At 40.3% G+C, this 19042-nt stretch overlaps 1 protein-coding gene across 6 annotated transcripts in view; it reads left to right on the forward strand.

The window, feature by feature from the left end:
* Nucleotides 1-19042, forward strand: part of LOC150083775 (calcium/calmodulin-dependent protein kinase type II alpha chain) — a 740997-nt gene that overhangs the window by 669328 nt on the left and 52627 nt on the right. For all 6 annotated transcript variants that reach the window (XM_090378214.1, XM_090378218.1, XM_090378216.1 and 3 more), the window contains one exon: nt 8072-8166. In XM_090378214.1, the coding sequence (XP_090234340.1) occupies nt 8072-8166 (95 nt within the window). The remainder of the gene's footprint in view (nt 1-8071; nt 8167-19042) is intronic.

A 19042-nucleotide genomic window follows, 5' to 3' on the forward strand; every position in this document is an offset into this window, starting at 1 on the left:
AGGAAAGGGTTACTGCTTTCGTAAAGGCGACTACGATGGTCTTAGACAGTATTCAAATTCTCTACAGTGGGACCAACTGATGATGTTACCAACAACAAATTCAAAATGGATAGCATTCAAAGAACTTATCTTGGAAGCTATTAGGCTTTACATACCAAGTAAGAAATATTGTTCAAGGTTTAGGATGTCAGATGAACTAATGAGACATATGGCAGAGAAGAAAAATGCATGGGATACATACAAATTAACACGAGACACAGAAGCCTATGATAGATACAAGTTGATCTGTAATCAAGTTACAAAGGAGGTTAGGCAGGCGAAGGCAGATTACGAGAAATCTTTGGCAAAGGATGCAAAGAAAAACAGCAAAGAGTTCTTTACTTATGTAAACTCTAGAAGGAAGGGGATGAATCAGATTGGTCCACTTCATATCGAAGTGGACCAATCCACTTTGATGATCCTGCTCAGGTAGCTAACAAACTGAATGAATATTTTGCATCGACATTCACACATGAGGAGTTATTCAGCGAGGGGAATGCCAGAGGTGTATTCAACTCTGGCAGTAAGCTAGCGAATCTTGTAATAACTGAGAGAAAAGTGGAGGAGAAATTGTTGAAGATAAATACAAGAAAGGCACCTGGGGTAGCATTAGCATTAGTAGAGGCATATGATGCAAGAAAGCAAGCTTATTCAGCATCAGCCAAAAAAAAAACACAGCACTCCCATTTCACCCCTCCATTCGCTCGAAATACCTGTCCAGTTGAGCCTTAAATTTGTTTAGGCTATCAACTTCAACAACAAGTGATGGAAGTCGGTTCCACCAACCAACCACCCGCTGGCCAAAGGCAAATTTCCGCACATCTATCCGACATCCGTCCTTCCTCAATTTGAATTTATGCCCTCTGAGCTGATTATTCTGAGCAAGATGAAGAATCCAATTGGCATTGAGCATGCTCAAACCATTCAAAGACTTATACAGCTCTATCAGATCACCTTGCCGGTGCCTAGTCTCCAGACTCTGTAATTTGCAAAACTTAAGCTTTCTTCGTAAGAGCAACCCTTTGTTCCATTCACTAATCTTGTTGCCCTTCTCTGTACCCGTTCCCACAGCTCTACATCGTTCTTGAAATGAGGCCTCCAGACCTGTATAGAGTACTCAAGATGTGGCCTAACCATTGCCTTATACAAGGGAATAATCACCTCCTTATCCCTGCTAGAAAAATTCTTGTATATCATTGACAAGACACCATGAGCTACTCTTGCAGCTCGTCTGCACTGCTCAGAGGACTTCATATCTGCCTGCACAATTACCCCCAGGTCCTTTTCATTCTCCACCACTGTCAGTGTAGTACCACAGAGTTGATACGTTGCTCTAGGGTTACTGTTTCCCATATGTAGTACTTTACATTTGTCAATGTTAAACTTCATTTGCCACCTCTCAGCCCATCTGTTCAACCTTTCCAGATCCTGTTGCAGCAGCATAGCGTCAGTGGTTTCCTTAACAACCCTGCCAACCTTAGTTGCCAGGGTTGTTAAGTCTGCCATCTGCAAACTTGGACATTAAACTTGATATCCCATCATCATCATTCATAAACACCGAAAACAACAATGGACCCAACACTGAACCCTGAGGAACTCCACTAATAACATTAGTCCACGTTGAGCAGTGTCCATTGATTACCACTCTCTGTCTTCTGCCACTCAACCATCCCCTTATCCATAGCAGCAATTTGCTCCAATGCTACACTGCTCCAATTTGTGCAGCAGTCTTCCATGTGCAACAGTATCAAAAGCCTTTCTAAGATCCAAATATATAATATCAAAGTTATTCCCTGCATCCAGTTCTTTTGTGGCTACATCATAGTATCCAATCAAATTGGTCAGGTAAGGAAGGCCTGCCCTTAACAAAACCATGCTGCGTCTGAGCTATAACTGAATTCTTGTCTATATGATCCTGCAGTGCTTCTTTAACCAGTGCCTCCATTAATTTACCTGGAACAGAAGTTAAACTAACAGGTCTATAATTACTTGTGTCAGCCTTTGATCCTCCTTTGTGAATTGGGGTTACATTTGCACATCTCCAGTCTATGGGTACCTCCCCTCAGTCCAAAGAAGCTCTCATAATTATAGCTAGGGGTTTGCTTACTTCCTTTGCTGCCTCCTTTAATATAACTGGATAGATCCCATCCACCCCAGGTGCCTTTTTTATGTTTATCCTCAACAATCTCTTCTCCACTTTCCTCTCAGTTATTACAAAATCATCCAGCTCACTGCCAATGTTTACTTTACGTACATTATTCTCCTTCCTGAATAACTCCTCATGCGTGAATGTAGATGCAAAATACTCGTTTAGATTGTTAGCCACCTTAGCAGGATCCTCAACTGTTGAACCATCAATATCCAGTGGACCAATCTGATTCATCCCTTTCCTTCTTGAGTTTAAATAGGTAAAGAACTCTTTTCTGTTTTTCTTTGCATCCTTTGCCAAGGATTTTTCGTAGTCTGCCTTTGCCTGCCTAATCTTTTGACACTGTTGCGCATGGAAGACTACTGTACAAATTGGAGCAGAATGGTATTAAGGGTAAGTTGCTACAATTGATAAAAGGATGGTTAAGTGGGAGAAGACAGAGGGTGGTAATCAATGGGTGCTGCTCTTCGTGGACTAATGTTATTAGTGGAGTCCCACAGGGTTCGGTGTTGGGTCCACTGTTGTTTTGTGTATTTATCAATGATATTGATGAAGGTATATCAGGCTTAATGTCGAAGTTTGCAGATGACACAAAGGTTGGCAGGGTTGTTAATGACAGTAATGGCAGTGTGCTACTGCAACAGGATCTAGATAATTTGGGCAGATGGGCTAAGACGTGGCAACTGAAGTTCAACCTTGACAAATGCAAAGTACTGCATATGGGTAGAAGTAACCCTAGAGAAACGTACCAACTGTGTGGTACTACACTTAAGGTGGTAGAAAATGAAAAAGACCTGGGAGTAATTGTGCAGTCAGATATGATGTTTTCTGAGCAATGCAGAGAGGCTGCTAGGGCAGGTCATGGGGTTTTGTCAATGATATATAGGAATTTTGCTAGCAGGGAAAAGGAGGTGATTGTCCCTCTGTATAAGGCAATGGTCAGGCCACGCCTTGAGTACTGCGTACAGGTCTGGAGGCCTCATTTTAGGAAGGATGTAGATTTGCATGAGCGTGTACAGAGAAGAGCAACACGATTGGTGAGGGGAATGAAGGGATTCTCTTACCAAGAGAGGCTTAAGTTCTGCAAATTGCAGTGGCTGGAGACTAGGCATCTGCGCGGTGATCTGATTGAGGTCTATAAGGCCTTGAATGGGTTGAGCACGCTGAATTCTGATGGGATCCTTCCACTTGTTCAGATTACGAACCTACAGGGACATAAGTTCAAATTAAGAAAGGACAGATGTAGAATAGATGTGCGGAAATTTGCCTTTAGCCAGTGGGTGGTTAATTGCTGGAACAAACTTCCATCTGTCGTTGTGGAAGTTGATAGGTTAAATAAATTTAAGGAGGAACTGGACAGGCATTTGGAGGGAATGGTGTGATTTTTTTTTTTTTTTTTTTTGGCTGATGCTGCATAAGCTCCTACACTTGCTTTCTTGCATCATGTGCCACTACTACTACTACTATCTCCTTTGTGACTTGGTTACAGACCAACTTATATCTATCATAGGCTTCCATGTCACCCATTAATTTGTATGTATCCCATGCACTTTTCTTCTCTGCCACATGTCTCATTAGTTCATCTGACTACCATTTAGGCCTAAACCTTGAACAGTATTTCTTAGTTGGTATGTAAAGCCTGGTAGCCTCCATGATTAGTTCCTTGAATGCTTCCCATTTTGAGTTTGCTGTTGGTAACATCATCAGTTGGTCCCACTGCATAGAATTTAAATACTGTCTCAGACCATCATAGTCGCCTTTACGAAAACAAAAACCCTTCCCTTTACCTCTGATGGAAGTTACCTCCTTGAGTAAATCCCACTTCAACACGATGTGATCACTGCCACCTAGTGGGTCATTTATCTGCAGATTCTTAATGCATGAAGAATCACTACTGATAATCAGATCAAGAGTATTGCTCCCTCTTGTTGCCTCACGAACATGCTGATGTAGAAAACAATTATCCAATAAATCCACAAAAGCCTTGCTAGTGTGCGAGTGACCAACCCACAAATTCCAGTCAATATCTGGAAAATTAAAATCCCCCATTATAAGACTCTCTGATTTACTGGCCCACTCTATTTCCCTGTACAATATCTTATTATACTCATCAGAGTCATTAGGCCTATAGGACACTCCTACTCTCAATTTTGATTTCCCTATGCTTATGTCACACCAAAATGACTCGACATTGCCCTGTCCATCAATGTCGACTGGCTTCACTTCCTTGGACTTTGTGTTTCTTAACTAATAACATAAACCCTCCTCCCCTCCTGTCCTGTCCATCCTTTCTATACACATTGTATTCCCCAAATTCCAGTTCCGCATTCCTTATATCTGTGTGACACCACGTCTCTGATATCCCAACAATATCTGCCTTTGATGTTTTGAGCAATACCTCAAATTCATCAAATTTATTTACCAAACTCATAGCATTGGTGTACATACAGGTATACATGCACCTGTTTCTATTCTTGGCTACCCTAACACAACCCATGTGTTTACTTGTACCGCAATGACTCCCAGCAGTCTCTGAAATATCCTGCATCTTGTTTTTCAGGCTTCTGCTCATTTCAATAGAAGCAGTGCAAGAATCACTTCCACCTCTGCCAGTGGCTACTTTTAATCTATTAGTCCTTGTATTCCCCCCAACTAGCAGTTTTCCGACCCACTAACTCTGCCTCGACAGCATTAGCAAAAATTCTTGCACCCTTTCTATTTAAGTGTATCCCATCCCTGTAGAAGCAATCTCTCCTGTTAACAAGTACAGACCAGGCTGAAAAAAATTCTACCCCTTGAGCCTTGCACAATCCCTCCAGTGCCGAATTGATTGAGAAGGCTCTCATCATATACTCCCTCCTATCGTGTCTGGGCAGAATTGCAGACACTTTCAAATTCAACCCTAATTCACGGCTTTTTTTCAACAGTGACCTGTACTTGCTAAGTAATTCCGCCGGTCTCCTACTCTTAATATCATTAGTGCCAATGTGTACAACTATATCACCTTTTGTGCCCTTAAAAGATGATATCCGCTCTACAACGTCATCAACCTTTGCCCCTGGCAGACATACCCTGGTCCTATTCCACCTATCCTTTTTACAAAGCATGTTCCCCGCTTCCCTGACAATAGAGTCACCAACAACTACTAGTTCCTGTGGGACCAGCGCATTCTGCCTAGGGTGGATGGGATCTATCCAGTTATATTAAAGGAAGCAGCAAACGAAGTAAGCAAACCCTTAGCCATAATTATGAGAGCTTCCTTGGACTCAGGAGAAGTACCCATGGACTGGAGATGTGCAAATGTAACCCCAATTCACAAATGAGGATCAAAGGGCGATACAAATAATTATAGACCTCTAAGTTTAACTTCTGTTCCTTTAAACATAATGGAGGCACTCATTAAAGAAGCACTGCAGGATCATCGAGACAAGACTTCAGTCATAGCTCAGACACAGCATGGTTTTGTTAAGGGGAAGTCTTGCCTGACCAATTTGATTGGATACTGTGATGCAGTCACAAAAGAACTGGATGCAGGGAACAACTTTGATATTATATACTTGGAACTTAGAAAGGCTTTTGATTCTGTTGCACATGGAAGACTGCTGCACAAATTGGAGCAGGGTGGCATTGAAGGCAAATTGCTGCTGTGGATAAAGGGGTGGTTGAGGGGGAGAAGACAGAGAGTGGTAATCAGTGGACACTGCTCATTGTGGACTAATCTTATTAGTGGAGTCCCTCAGGGTTCAGTATTGGGTCCATTATTGTTTTCTGTATTTATAAATGATATTGATGATGGTATATTAAGCTTAATGTCCAAGTTTGCCGACGATACGAAGGTTGGCAAGGTTGTCAAAGACACTACTGACACTATGCTACTGCAACAGGATTTGGAAAGGTTGAGCAGATGGGCTTCGAGGTAGCAAATGAAGTTTAACCTTGACAAATGTAAAGTACTACATATGGGGAAAGAGCAACCCCAGAGCAATGTATCAACTCTGTGGTACTACACTGACAGTGGTAGAGAATGAGAGGGACCTGGGGGTGGTTGTGCAGGCAGATATGAAGTTTTCTGAGCAGTGCAGACGGTCTGCAAGAGTAGCTCATGGTGTATTGTCAATGATATATAGGAATTTTTCTAGCAGGGATAAGGAGGTGATTATTCCCTTGTATAAGGCAATGGTGGGACCACACTTAGAGTACTGTATACAGGTCTGGAGGCTTCATTTCAAGAAGGATGTAGAGATGCTGGAACGAGTACAGAGAAGGGCAACAAGATTAGTGAATGGAACAAAGGGGTGCTCTTACGAAGAAAGGCTTAAGTTTTGCAAATTACAGTGTCTGGAGACTTGGCACCGGCGAGGTGATCTGATAGAGGTGTATAAAGCCATGAATGGTTTGAGCCTGCTCAATGCTGATGGGATTCTTCCTCTTGCTCAGAATAATCACCTGAGAGGGCATAAATTCAAATTGAGAAAAGACAGATGTAGGATAGACGTGAGGAAATTTGCCTTTATCCACCGGGGGTGGTTGGTTGGTGGAATAAATTTCCATCCCTTGTCGTGGAAGTTGATAGCCTAAATAAGTTTAAGGCTGAGCTGGGCAGGCATTTCGAATGAACAGAGGGGTGAAGTGGAAGTGGTTATTTTTTATTTATGTATTTATTTATTTATTTTATTTATTTTTTTTTTGGCTGATGCTTCATAAGCTTGCTTTCTTGCATCAAATGTCTCTACGAATGCTAATGCCTCAAACACTTGATCATATGTCCAGTGACTATCCAAAAGTATGAGCACATTTCCATTTTTGGCATGAAAGGGCTGATATCTTATACATGCTTGCTAGAGGAATTTCACTTATGTCTGTGTGAACAGCAACTCTCTCTCTCTCCTTGTTTATATCAGACAGCTGCTTCTCTGACCTATGTGGCCTTTTAGTGAAAGTCGTAGATTTTCCTGCCTGGTAGTGTTACGAGTGGAGAAATTTTGGTATCATCTTTAAACCATGTTTGAGAAGTAATATTTATTTAATTCAGCCTGTTTCCCTTTTTAGGAAGTGGCTTTTACAGATTATAGATGATTACAGATTGTTGTTTATGGATAAATGACATGGATATCAAAAAAAGGAACACAAGCAGAATAATGATTTTAAAGGAAAATAATAATTGTTAATTTAGAATGGAAATTGGCACCTCTGTATCCAGGTGGCCAGGAGCAACAGTGCGTAGCACACGCTTCCTGATTAGACCGAGGTTCGAGCCCGTGACCACCAAATATGGAGGATGAGGAAGGTCAGGGAATGACCACCGCATATCCCCAGTCTGGATAAAGGGTGAGGGTTGGCATCAGGAAGGGCATCTGGCCATAAAAATTACATGTCGAAACAGTAAAAACACTGACTTCATATATATATATATATAATGGGTAAAAGGTCAGGGCAAAAAAAAAAATTTTTGAATGGAAATTAGGCAAGAAAGAGGTGAAATTTCTTCACTCATAACAAAGTCTCTCCTGTTCACAAGCAGAGACCACACTGAGAAAATGTCTACTTCCCCATGTAGCCTTTCACAATCTCTCCAGAGCTGAATTGATTGATAAGGGTCTCATCATATACTCCCTCCTATTGTCAGGTTATAATTTGCGGACACTTTCAAATATAACCTTAATTTGAGACTAATATTTGTATTGTTCAGTTTAATATGGAGTAAGAAGTTTATTTTTAAAAAAAAAAAATGTTTCATTTATGCAAGTTAATTATGTTTCTTTAATGCAGAATCTTTCAATAATATGCAAACATGCTTGTATTGCTAGTTTAAAACTATATGATTAGTAATATTTTGGCTTAAAATTCATGACTGTTCACTTCTCTGACTTTCCTTTATTTTAGGAAATTTTGTGATCCTCACATGACAGCCTTTGAGCCTGAAGCTTTAGGCAATTTAGTGGAAGGAATGGATTTTCATAAATTTTATTTTGATAATGGTAAGAATTCATATAAAGTTTCTTATAAGGTCTACTTTTAAGGTGCTATGCAATGCATTGCCTTTTTTTTAATGCATTGATAAAAAAATTTTGTGAGAAATACAATAGATTAAGAAATAAGCACAATAAAAGTAATTAAAAAAATCAAAGCTTAATTGAAAAGTAACATTTAAATTTTTTAAAATTTTCTGATGAAATAAGAGAAATTTCTAATTAAATAACAGAAGTTGTTTTTCAATTATGTGCTTTTTTATTAGCACATTTTGAAATAATCTTGAATCTGTAGAGAATGTTTCAGATATTCATGTCCATATCTAAAGAATCAAAAGAAAGAAATTTTTTAAATATTTCAGTTAGATGTTCTATTTTTTCATATATATATATATATATAATGTAAATAGTCATTAAATTTGGATTCTTTCATATTTTATTATATTAAGATAAAAATTGAGGGCTATTGCTGTGATAAGTGAATATAAATTTTCTCAGTTACGTTGTGATCTTAAATACTTCATTCTTAAAAAAATAATTTCATAATGTATTCTGCAAATATTAGGAGATCAGTAGATTTCAACCAGTAAGACAACTAAGGAGAAGAGGAAGTAAAAGTCAAATCATGCTATTGTGGCACTGCATTGCCAAATGACACAAGGCTCAGAATGCCCATGGGACAGAATGTCATTATTGGAGAAGTGACCATTATGTTGTGATCTGAGATAACTGGGGAATGACCAGCTATAATAGGGTGTAACTTCAAAAGTTGTTAGCGAAGAAAATATCTAGAGTATGCGAGGTCATTTTAAAATCAAATGTTAGTAGGAAACAAACAAGTTATACAAGTTCAATTCTAATAGTAAAAGCCTCAGTATCCTTACTTTGTCAGTTATGACTCCAGCTGATTTCACCTAAAAGCTGATGGCAGCTGGAGTTATCAGTAGTATAAATGATTGGGAAGAAATAGGTTTCAAAAGAAATAAACTTGAAAAATTCTAAGTTGTTGAGTTGAGGAGAGCAGTAGAGGCTGAGATGAATTTTACACAGTGGGGTAAAGAAATTTTAAACCACAGGAAATTCCAGATTAGAAAGTCTGACAAAGAATATCTGAATGTGCATATGTACAGATATTACCATTAATCCTTTCTGGAGTATGTACATAAGTTTACATTTTCCAATATCATTTCATATAAGATTAAAATACTGTGCTAGTTAACATACAAATTGTTTTGAAATTTTTTGGTACATGCTGCCATCTCTTATTTGCATTTCCAACTAGAGTAGTACCTCAATTTTGACCTTCAAAAATCCTTCACATTTTGAATATCTTCCTGAGTGTAGTTTAACATACAAGGTAAGAGTGGGCGCCTCGTAGCCAGGTGGGAAGGAGCAGTAGTGTGTAGCACATGCTTCTTGATTAGACCGGGGTTCGAGCCGTCACCACCAAATACGGAGGATGCGGAAAGGTCAGGGAATGACCACCGCATATCGTGGAGCAATATGGCCTTAGTTGCTAATGCTCCTAAAAACCTAATAACAAACAAACAAACAAGGTAAGAGGGAGGAATAGGCTAGTTCGACTTAGAAAAAAAAACACTGCAGTGCTGGAGTTATGTTACATTAAAAATTTTCAATCGCAAATCAGTTTTTCATATTTCCCAAAATGCATGCTACTGAATATTAGCATTAGTAGAGGCATATCCAAGTTTACAGATGACACAGTTAGCAAGGTTGTTAACGACAATAAAGACAGTATGCTACTGCAACAGGATCTAGATAAGTTGGGCAAATAGGCTGAGAAGTGGCAACTGAAGTTTAACATTGACAAATGCAAAGTAATACATATGGGTAGCAGTAACCCAAGAGTTGGTAAATGTACCAACTGTATGGTACTAAACTCAGGGAAGTGGAGAATGAAAAAGACTTGTGGGGGTAATTTTCCAGTCAGATATGAAGTTCTCTGAGTAGTGCAGATGGGATGACAGGGCAGGTCATACAGTCTTGTCAATGATATATAGAAATTTTGCAAGCAGGGACAAGGTGGTGCATATCCCATTGTACAAGGCAATCAGAAGAATAATGCTACACATCCTTCCACTCCCCACACACACATTTTAAATCTCTGACCTACACAGAGTTCTGTGCTTTACAAACAGTGTACACAATGTGGAGATGGGAATACCCCTGGTGTCACCAGACAACAAACACACTTTGCACTTGAGCAAGGTAATGGTCATGCCACACCTTGAGTACTGTGTACAGGTTTGGAAGCCTCATATTAGGAAGGAAGTAGAGTTGCTAGAATGAGTACTACATAGAAGGACAAGATTGGTGAGGGAACAAAGGGGCGTTCTTACCAAGAAAGGCATAAGTTCTGCAAATTGCATTGCCTGGAGACTTGACACCTGCGAGGTGATCTGATTGAGGTGTATAAGGCCTTGAATGGGTTGAGCAAGCTCAATGCTGATGGCATTCTTCCTCTTGCTCAGATTACAAAACTGAGTAGGCATAAACTGTAATTGGGGAAAGACAGTTGTATAATAGATGTGCAGAAATTTGCATTTGGCCAGCTGATAGTTGATTGCTGGAACAAACTTCTGTCGGTTGTTGTGGAAATTGATAGCTTAAATAAATTCAAGGAAGAAGTGGACAAACTTTTGGAGCGAATGGATGGGTGAAATGGGAATTTTTTTTTTGCCTGATGCTGTATAAGTTTCTGTTCTTGCATTATATGTCTCTGCTAATGCTAATATTGTGAGATATACCATTCTAGTTCATAGCATAGTACTTAAGAGTACAGTAGTATTTAGTTTTTACTCCAATTTGATTGTACCATTTATATCTCATATTAAAAAATACCAGACAATCACAAAAGAGGTAGCATTCAAGCCAACAATATTTATTCCTTAGGCAACTGCTTTACTAAATAGGCACAAACTGCAGGTTCACATTTTGGCTTAATTCTGTTGTTTTGTTCTGAATCGATTATAGGGTTGGGAGGAATTCTGTTGTCTATTAAAAATAGAAAATTACCCCTGAATAGGTAAACTAAAGGCATAAATTTCGAAGAAAAAAAAATTTCAAAAATCTGTTATGTGCTTGATCCTGAGGATGCCATATTTATGAGGCTTGACAGTAATAATATAGACATACAGAATCACGAGATTTAAAAGGTGGCAATGTGAAAACAGCTTTGAAAATCAGAGGAGGATGAGGAGTAGGTGGCAAGTGTTGGCCATATCATCTAATTTTGGTTTAAAAAGGCCAGAATTCTTTGGAATTCTGATCTAGTATTTACAAAATTGTATTAAATAAATCGATAGAGGTTATTACTACATTAAAAAGAATAACAGCCACATGTTTGTTTATATTTTATGATTTTTTATAAATTTTTAAACTACTGATTCAATTTTTGGCAATAATTTCACTCATTTTGAGCAGTTGGGTTAAAATAAGAAAAATATTATTATTTAATTATTATATCTTTAATGAAAACCCCAAACACAAAAGTAATAGAACCTAAGTATTTAGCACATAAAACCACCCTTTCATTCCCTTCACCGTGAGAAGACAGAAGATATTTGTTTACATTAGACTTGAAATTCTGCTGATTATAATATTCAGGAAATACATGAAGGAAGGTTATTCTAGAAAATGGAAGTAATGAGCTTATGCAGCATCAGCCAAAAAAAAAAAAAAAATCACATCATTCCCTCCAAATGCCTGTCCAGTTCCTCCTTAAATTTATTCAACCTATCAACTTCCACAACGACAGATGGAAGTTTGTTCCAGCAATTAACCACCAGCTGGCTAAAGGCAAATTTCCACACATCTGTTCTACATCTGTCTTTTCTTAATTTGAATTTATGCCCCCTTAGGTTTGTAATCTGAACAAGTGGAAAGATCCCATTAGAATTCAATTCAGGCGCCTCCGTAGCCAGGTGGGAAGGAGCAGCAGTGCGTAGCACACGCTTCTTGATTAGATCGGGGTTCGAGCCCCTCACCATCAAATACGGAGGATGCGGAAAGGTCAGGGAATGACCACCACATATCCTGGAGCAATATGGCCTTAGTTGCTAATGCTCCTAAAAACCAGATAACAACCCATCAGAATTCAGCGTGCTCAACCCATTCAAGGCCTTATACACCTCAATCAGATCACCGTGCAGGTGCCTAGTCTCCAGCCACTGCAATTTGCAGAACTTAAGCCTCTCTTGGTAAGAGGATCCCTTCATTCCCCTCGCCAATCTTGTTGCCCTTCTCTGTACACGCTCAAGTAAATCTACATCCTTCCTAAAATGAGGCCTCCAGACCTGTACACAGTACTCAAGGCGCGGCCTGACCATTGCCTTATACAGAGGGATAATCACATCCTTTTCCCTGCTAACTATGTTAAATTATATTTAACGTAATTAATAACATAACATAATTAATTATAATTAATTAATCAATTAATAGAATCATGACTCAGACCAGAGCAGCAAAGCAAAAGGCTCAAGCTAATGGAAGTGCTGTGGCTCAGAGCAGAACTGAGGGGGGCAGTTGTCCTCTGATTCACAGCCTTATAAAATGCACTGTTTGCTTGATGTTTGCAGAGCAATCGGGTACGGGACATGATATTGCCATGGGGGATGTCTTTGTGTGTGCGCGATGCAAGGAGTGTATTGATATCAAGCAACAACTCAGCGTTCTTGTGGGCCTATATGAGAGCTTGAAGGACAGGTGGATGCCCTCGAAGAAACTAAATTGAGGGGCCCATCAAGCTCTCAGCTGCCCACATCAAAGCCAGAGCTTGCACTTGGGCATCACGTGACACAGAGACAACCTCCAAGGCAGAATGCGCTGGTCCCGAAGGAACTAGTAGTTGTTGGTGACTCTATTGTCAGGGAAACGGGGAACATGCTTTGTAAAAAGGATAGGTGGAACAGGACCAGGGTATGTCTGCCAGGGGCAAAGATTGATGACGTTGTAGAGCGGATATCATCTTTTAAGGGCACAAAAGGTGATATAGTTGTACACGTTGGCACTAATAATATCAAGAGTAGGAGACCGGCAGAATTACTTAACAAGTACAGGTCGCTGTTGAACAAAAGCCGAGAATTAGGGTTGAATTTGAAAGTGTCTACAATTCTGCCCAGACACGATAGGAGGGAGTATATGATGAGAGCCTTGTCGATCAATTCGGCCCTGGAAAGATTGTGCAAGGCTCAAGGGGTAAAATGTTTTTCAGCCTGGACTGTACTTGTTAACAGGAGAGATTGCTTCTACAGGGATGGGATACACATAAATAGAAAGGGTGCAAGAATATTTGCTGATGCTATCGAGGCAGTGTTAGGTGGGTCGGAAAACTGCTAGCTTGGGGGGAGACAAAGACCAATAGATTGACAGTAGCCACTGGCAGAGGTGAAAGAGATTCTTGCACTTCTTCTATTAGAATGAGCAGAAGCCTGAAAAACAAGATGCATGATATTTCAGAGACTGCTGGGAGCCATTGCGGTACAAGTAAACACATGGGTTGTGTTAGGGTAGCTAAGAATAGAAACAGGTGCAGGTATACTTGCGTGTACACCAATGCTAGGAGTTTAGTAAATAAATTTGATGAATTTGAGGTATTGCTCAAAACATCAAAGGCAGATATTGTTGGGATATCAGAGACGTGGTGTCACACAGATATAAGGGATGCAGAACTGCAGTTTGGGGAGTACAACGTCTACAGAAAGGATAGACAGAATAGGAAGGGGGGGAGGGGTTATGCTATTAGTTAAGAAATACATAAAAACCAAGGAAGTGAAGCCAGTTGACATCGCTGGACAGTGCAGTGTTGAGTCAGTTTGGTGTGACATAAGCATTGGGAGATCAAAATTGAGAGTAGGAGTGTGCTATAGGCCTAATGACTCTGATGAGTATAATAAGAAACTGTACAGGGAAATAGTGGGCCAGTAAATCAGAGAGTCTTATAATGGGGGTTTTTTAATTTCCCAGATATTGACTGAATTTGTGGGTTGGTCACTCACACACTAGCAAGGCTTTTGTGGATTTATTGGATGATTGTTTTCTATATGAGCATGTTTGGGAGGCAACTAGAGGGAGTAATACTCTGGATTTGATTATCAGCAGTGATTCTTCATGCATTAAGAATCTGCAGATAAATGAACCACTAGGTGGCAGTGATCACAGTGTGCTGAAGTGGGATTTACTCAAAGAGGTAACTACCATTAGGGGTAAAGGGAAGGGTTATTCCTTCCATAAAGGCGACTACGATGGACTGAGACAGTGTTTAAATTCTATACAGTGGGACCAACTGATGTTACCAACAGCAAATTCAAAATGGGAAGCATTCAAAGAACTTATCTTGGAAGCTACTAGGCTTTACATACCAACTAAGAAATATTGTTCAAGGTTTAGGCCAAAATGGATGTCAGATGAACTAATGAGGCATATGGCAGAGAAGAAAAATGCATGGGATACTTACAAATTAACACATGACACAGAAGCCTATGATAGATACAAGTTGATATGCAACCAAGTTACAAAGGAGGTTAGGCAGGCGAAGGCAGATTACGAGAAATCCTTGGCAAGGGATGCAAAGAAAAACAGCAAAGAGTTCTTTACTTATGTAAACTCTAGAAGGAACGGGATGAATCAGATTGGTCCGCTTGATATTGATGGGTCAACTGTTGATGATCCTGCTCAGGTAGCTAACAAACTAAATGAATATTTTGCATCGACATTCACACATGAGGCGTTATTCAGCAAGGGGAATGCCAGAGGTGTATTCAACTCTAGTAGTAAGCTGCAGAATCTTGAAATAACTGGGAGTAAAGTGGAGGAGAAACTGTTGAAGATAAACACAAGAAAGGCACCCGGGGTGGATGGGATCTATCCAGTTATATTAAAGGAGGCAGCAAAGGAAGTAAGCAAACCCTTAGCCATAATTATGAGAGCTTCCTTGGACTCAGTGGAGGTACCCATAGACTGGAAATGTGCAAATGTGACCCCAATTCAAAAAGGAGCATCAAAGGCTGACACAAGTAATTATAGACCTGTGAGCTTAACTTCTGTTCCAGGAAAATTAATGGAGGCACTGGTTAAAGAAGCACTGCAGGATCATTTAGACAAGACTTCAGTTATAGCTCGGACACAGCATGGTTTTGTTAAGGGGAAGTCTTGCCTGACCAATTTGATTGGATACTATGATGCAGTCACAAAAGAACTGGATGCAGGGAATAGCTTTGATATTATATACTGGGACCTTAGATAGGGTTTTGATACTGTTGCACATGGAAGACTGCTACATAAATTGGAGCAGTGTGACATTGGAGGCAAATGCTGCTATGGATAAAGGGGTGGTTGAGGGGGAGAAGACAGAGACTGGTAATTAGCATTAGCATTAGTAGAGGCATTTGATGCAAGAAAGCAAGCTTATGCAGCATCAGCCAAAAAAAAACCACTTCCACTTCACCCCTCTGTTCGTTCAAAATACCTGTCCAGCTGAGCCTTAAACTTATTTAGGCTATCAACCTGCACCACACGGGATGGAAGTCTTTTCCACCAACCAACCACCCGCTGGCTAAAGGCAAATTTCCGCACGTGTATCCTACATCTGTCTTTCCTCAATTTGAATTTATGCCCTCTCAGGTGATTTTTCTGAGCTAGAGGAAGAATCCCATCAGCATTGAGCATGCTTAAACCATTCAGGCGCCTCCGTAGCCAGGTGGGAAGGAGCAGCAGTGCGTAGCACACGCTTCTTGATTAGACCGGGGTTCGAGCCCGTCACCACCAAATACGGAGGATGCGGAAAGGTTAAGGAATGACCACCGCATATCCTGGAGCAATATGGCCTTAGTTGCTAATGCTCCTAAAAACCAAACAACAACAACAACAACAGCTTAAACCATTCAAGGCTTTATACACCTCTATCAGATCACCTCGCTGGTGCCTAGTCTCCAGACACTGTAATTTGCAAAACTTAAGCCTTTCTTCGTAAGAGCACCCTCTGTTCCATTCACTAATCTTGTTGCCCTTCTCTGTACTCGTTCCAGCAGCTCTACATCCTTCTTGAAATGAGGCTTCCAGACCTGTATACAGTACTCTAGGTGTGGCCTGACCATCGCCTTATACAATGGAATAATCACCTCCTTATCCCTGCTGGAAAAATTCCTGTATATCATTGACAATACTCCATGAGCTACTCTTGCTGTCCGTCTGCACTGCTCAGAGAACTTCATATCTGCCTGCACAACCACCCCCAAGTCCCTTTCATTCTCTACTACTGTCAGTGTTGTACCACAGAGTTGATACGTTGCTCTGGGGTTGCTGTTTCCCATGTGTAGTACTTTATATTTGTCAATGTTAAACTTCATATGCCACCTCTCAGCCCATCTGCTCAACCTTTCCAGATCCTGTTGCAGCAGCATAGTGTCAATAGTGTCCTTGACAACCCTGCCAACCTTTGTATCGTCTGCAAACTTGGACATTAAGCCCGATATACCATCATCAATATCATTTATAAATACAGAAAACAATAATGGACCCAACACTGAGCCCTGAGGGACTCCACTAATATCAGTCCACGATGAGCAGTGTCCATTGATTAACACTCTCTGTCTTCTCCCCCTCAACCACCCCTTTATCCATAGCAGCAATTTGCCTCCAATGTCACACTGCTCCAATTTTTGTAGCAGTCTTCCATGTGCAACAGTATCAAAAGCCTTTCTAAGATCCAAGTATATAATATCAAAGTTATTCCCTGCATCCAGTTCTTTTGTGACTGCATCATAATATCCAATCAAGTTGGTCAGGCAAGACTTCCCCTTGACAAAACCATGCTGTGTCTGAGCTATAACTGAAGTCTTGTCTGAATGATCCTGCAGTGCTTCTTTAACCAGTGCCTCCATTAATTTTCCTGGAACAGAAGTTAAGCTCACAGGTCTATAATTACTTGTGTCAGCCTTTGATCCTCCTTTGTGAATTCGGGTCACATTTGCACATTTCCAGTCTATGGGTACCTCCCCTGAGTCCAAGGAAGCTCTCATAATTATGGCTAAGGGTTTGCTTACTTCCTTTGCTGCCTCCTTTAATATAACTGGATAGATCTCATCCACCCCGGGTGCTTTTCTTGTGTTTATCTTCAACAGTTTCTCCTCCACTTTACTCCCAGTTATTTCAAGATTCTGTAGCTTACTGCTAGAGTTGAATACACCTCTGGCATTCCCCTCGCTGAATAACTCCTCATGTGTGAATGTCGATGCAAAATATTCATTTAGTTTGTTAGCTACCTGAGCAGGATCATCAACACTTGACCCATCAATATCAAGTGGATCAATCTGATTCATCCCCTTCCTTCTAGAGTTTACATAAGTAAAGAACTCTTTGCTGTTTTTCTTTGCATCCCTTGCCATGGATTTCTCGTAATCTGCCTTCACCTGCCTAACCTCCTTTGTAACTTGGTTGCATATCAACTTGTATCTATCATAGGCTTCTGTGTCATGTGTTAATTTGTATGTATCCCATGCATTTTTCTTCTCTGCCATATGCCTGATTAGTTCATCTGACATCCATTTTGGCCTAAACCTTGAACAATATTTCTTAGTTGGTATGTAAAGCCTAGTAGCTTCCAAGATAAGTTCTTTGAATGCTTCCCATTTTGAGTTTGCAGTTGGTAACATCATCAGTTGGTCCCACTGTATAGAATTTAAATACTGTCTCAGTCCATCGTAGTCGCCTTTACGGAAGCAATAACCCTTCCCTTTACCCCTAATGGTAGTTACATCTTTGAGTAAATCCCACTTCAGCACACTGTGATCACTGCCACCTAGTGGTTCATTTATCTGCAGATTCTTAATGCATGAAGAATCACTGCTGATAATCAAATCAAGAGTATTACTCCCTCTAGTTGCCTCCCGAACATGCTGATGTAGAAAACAATCATCCAATAAATCCACAAAAGCCCTGCTATTGTGTGAGTAACCAGCCCCCAAATTCCAGTCAATATCTGGGAAATTAAAATCTCCCATTATAAGACACTCTGATTTACTGGCCCACTCTATTTCCCTGTACAGTTCCTTATTATACTCATCAGAGTCATTAGGCCTATAGCACACTCCCACTCTCAATTTTGACCTCCCAATGTTTATGTCACACCAAACTGACTCCACACTGCACTGTCCAGCGATGTCGACTGGCTTCACTTCCTTGGTTTTTATGTGTTTCTTAACTAATAGCATAACTAATAGCATAATCAATGGACACTGCTCATCGTGGACTAATGTTATTAGTGGAGTCCCTCAGGGCTCAGTGTTGGGTCCATTATTGTTTTCTGTATTTATAAATGATATTGATGATGGTATATCAAGCTTAATGTCCAAGTTTGCAGACGATAGAAAGGTTGGCAGGGTTGTCAAGGACACTACTGACACTGTGCTACTGCAACAGGATCTGAAAAGGTTGAGCAGATGGGCTGAGAGATGGCAAATGAAGTTTAACATTGACAAATGTAAAGTGCTACACATGGGAAACAGCAACCCCAGAGCAATGTATCAACTCTGTGGTACTACACTGACAGTGGTAGAGAATGAAAGGGACTTGGGGTGGTTGTGCAGGCAGATATGAAGTTCTCTGAGCAGCTCATGGAGTATTGTCAATGATATACAGGAATTTTTCCAGCAGGGATAAGGAAGTGATTATTCCCTTGTATAAGGCAATGGTCAGGCCACACCTAGAGTACTGTATACAGGTCTGGAGGCCTCATTTCAAGAAGGATGTATAGCTGCTGGAACGAGTACAGAGAAGGGCAACAAGATTAGTGAATGGAACAAAGGGGTGCTCTTACGAAGAAAGGCTTAAGTTTTGCAAATTACAGTGTCTGGAGACTAGGCACCAG

Source organism: Mastigoproctus giganteus, chromosome 7 (assembly GCF_048544385.1).
Source record: "Mastigoproctus giganteus isolate SK-2022 chromosome 7, ASM4854438v1, whole genome shotgun sequence".
Lineage (NCBI taxonomy): Eukaryota > Metazoa > Arthropoda > Arachnida > Uropygi > Thelyphonidae > Mastigoproctus > Mastigoproctus giganteus.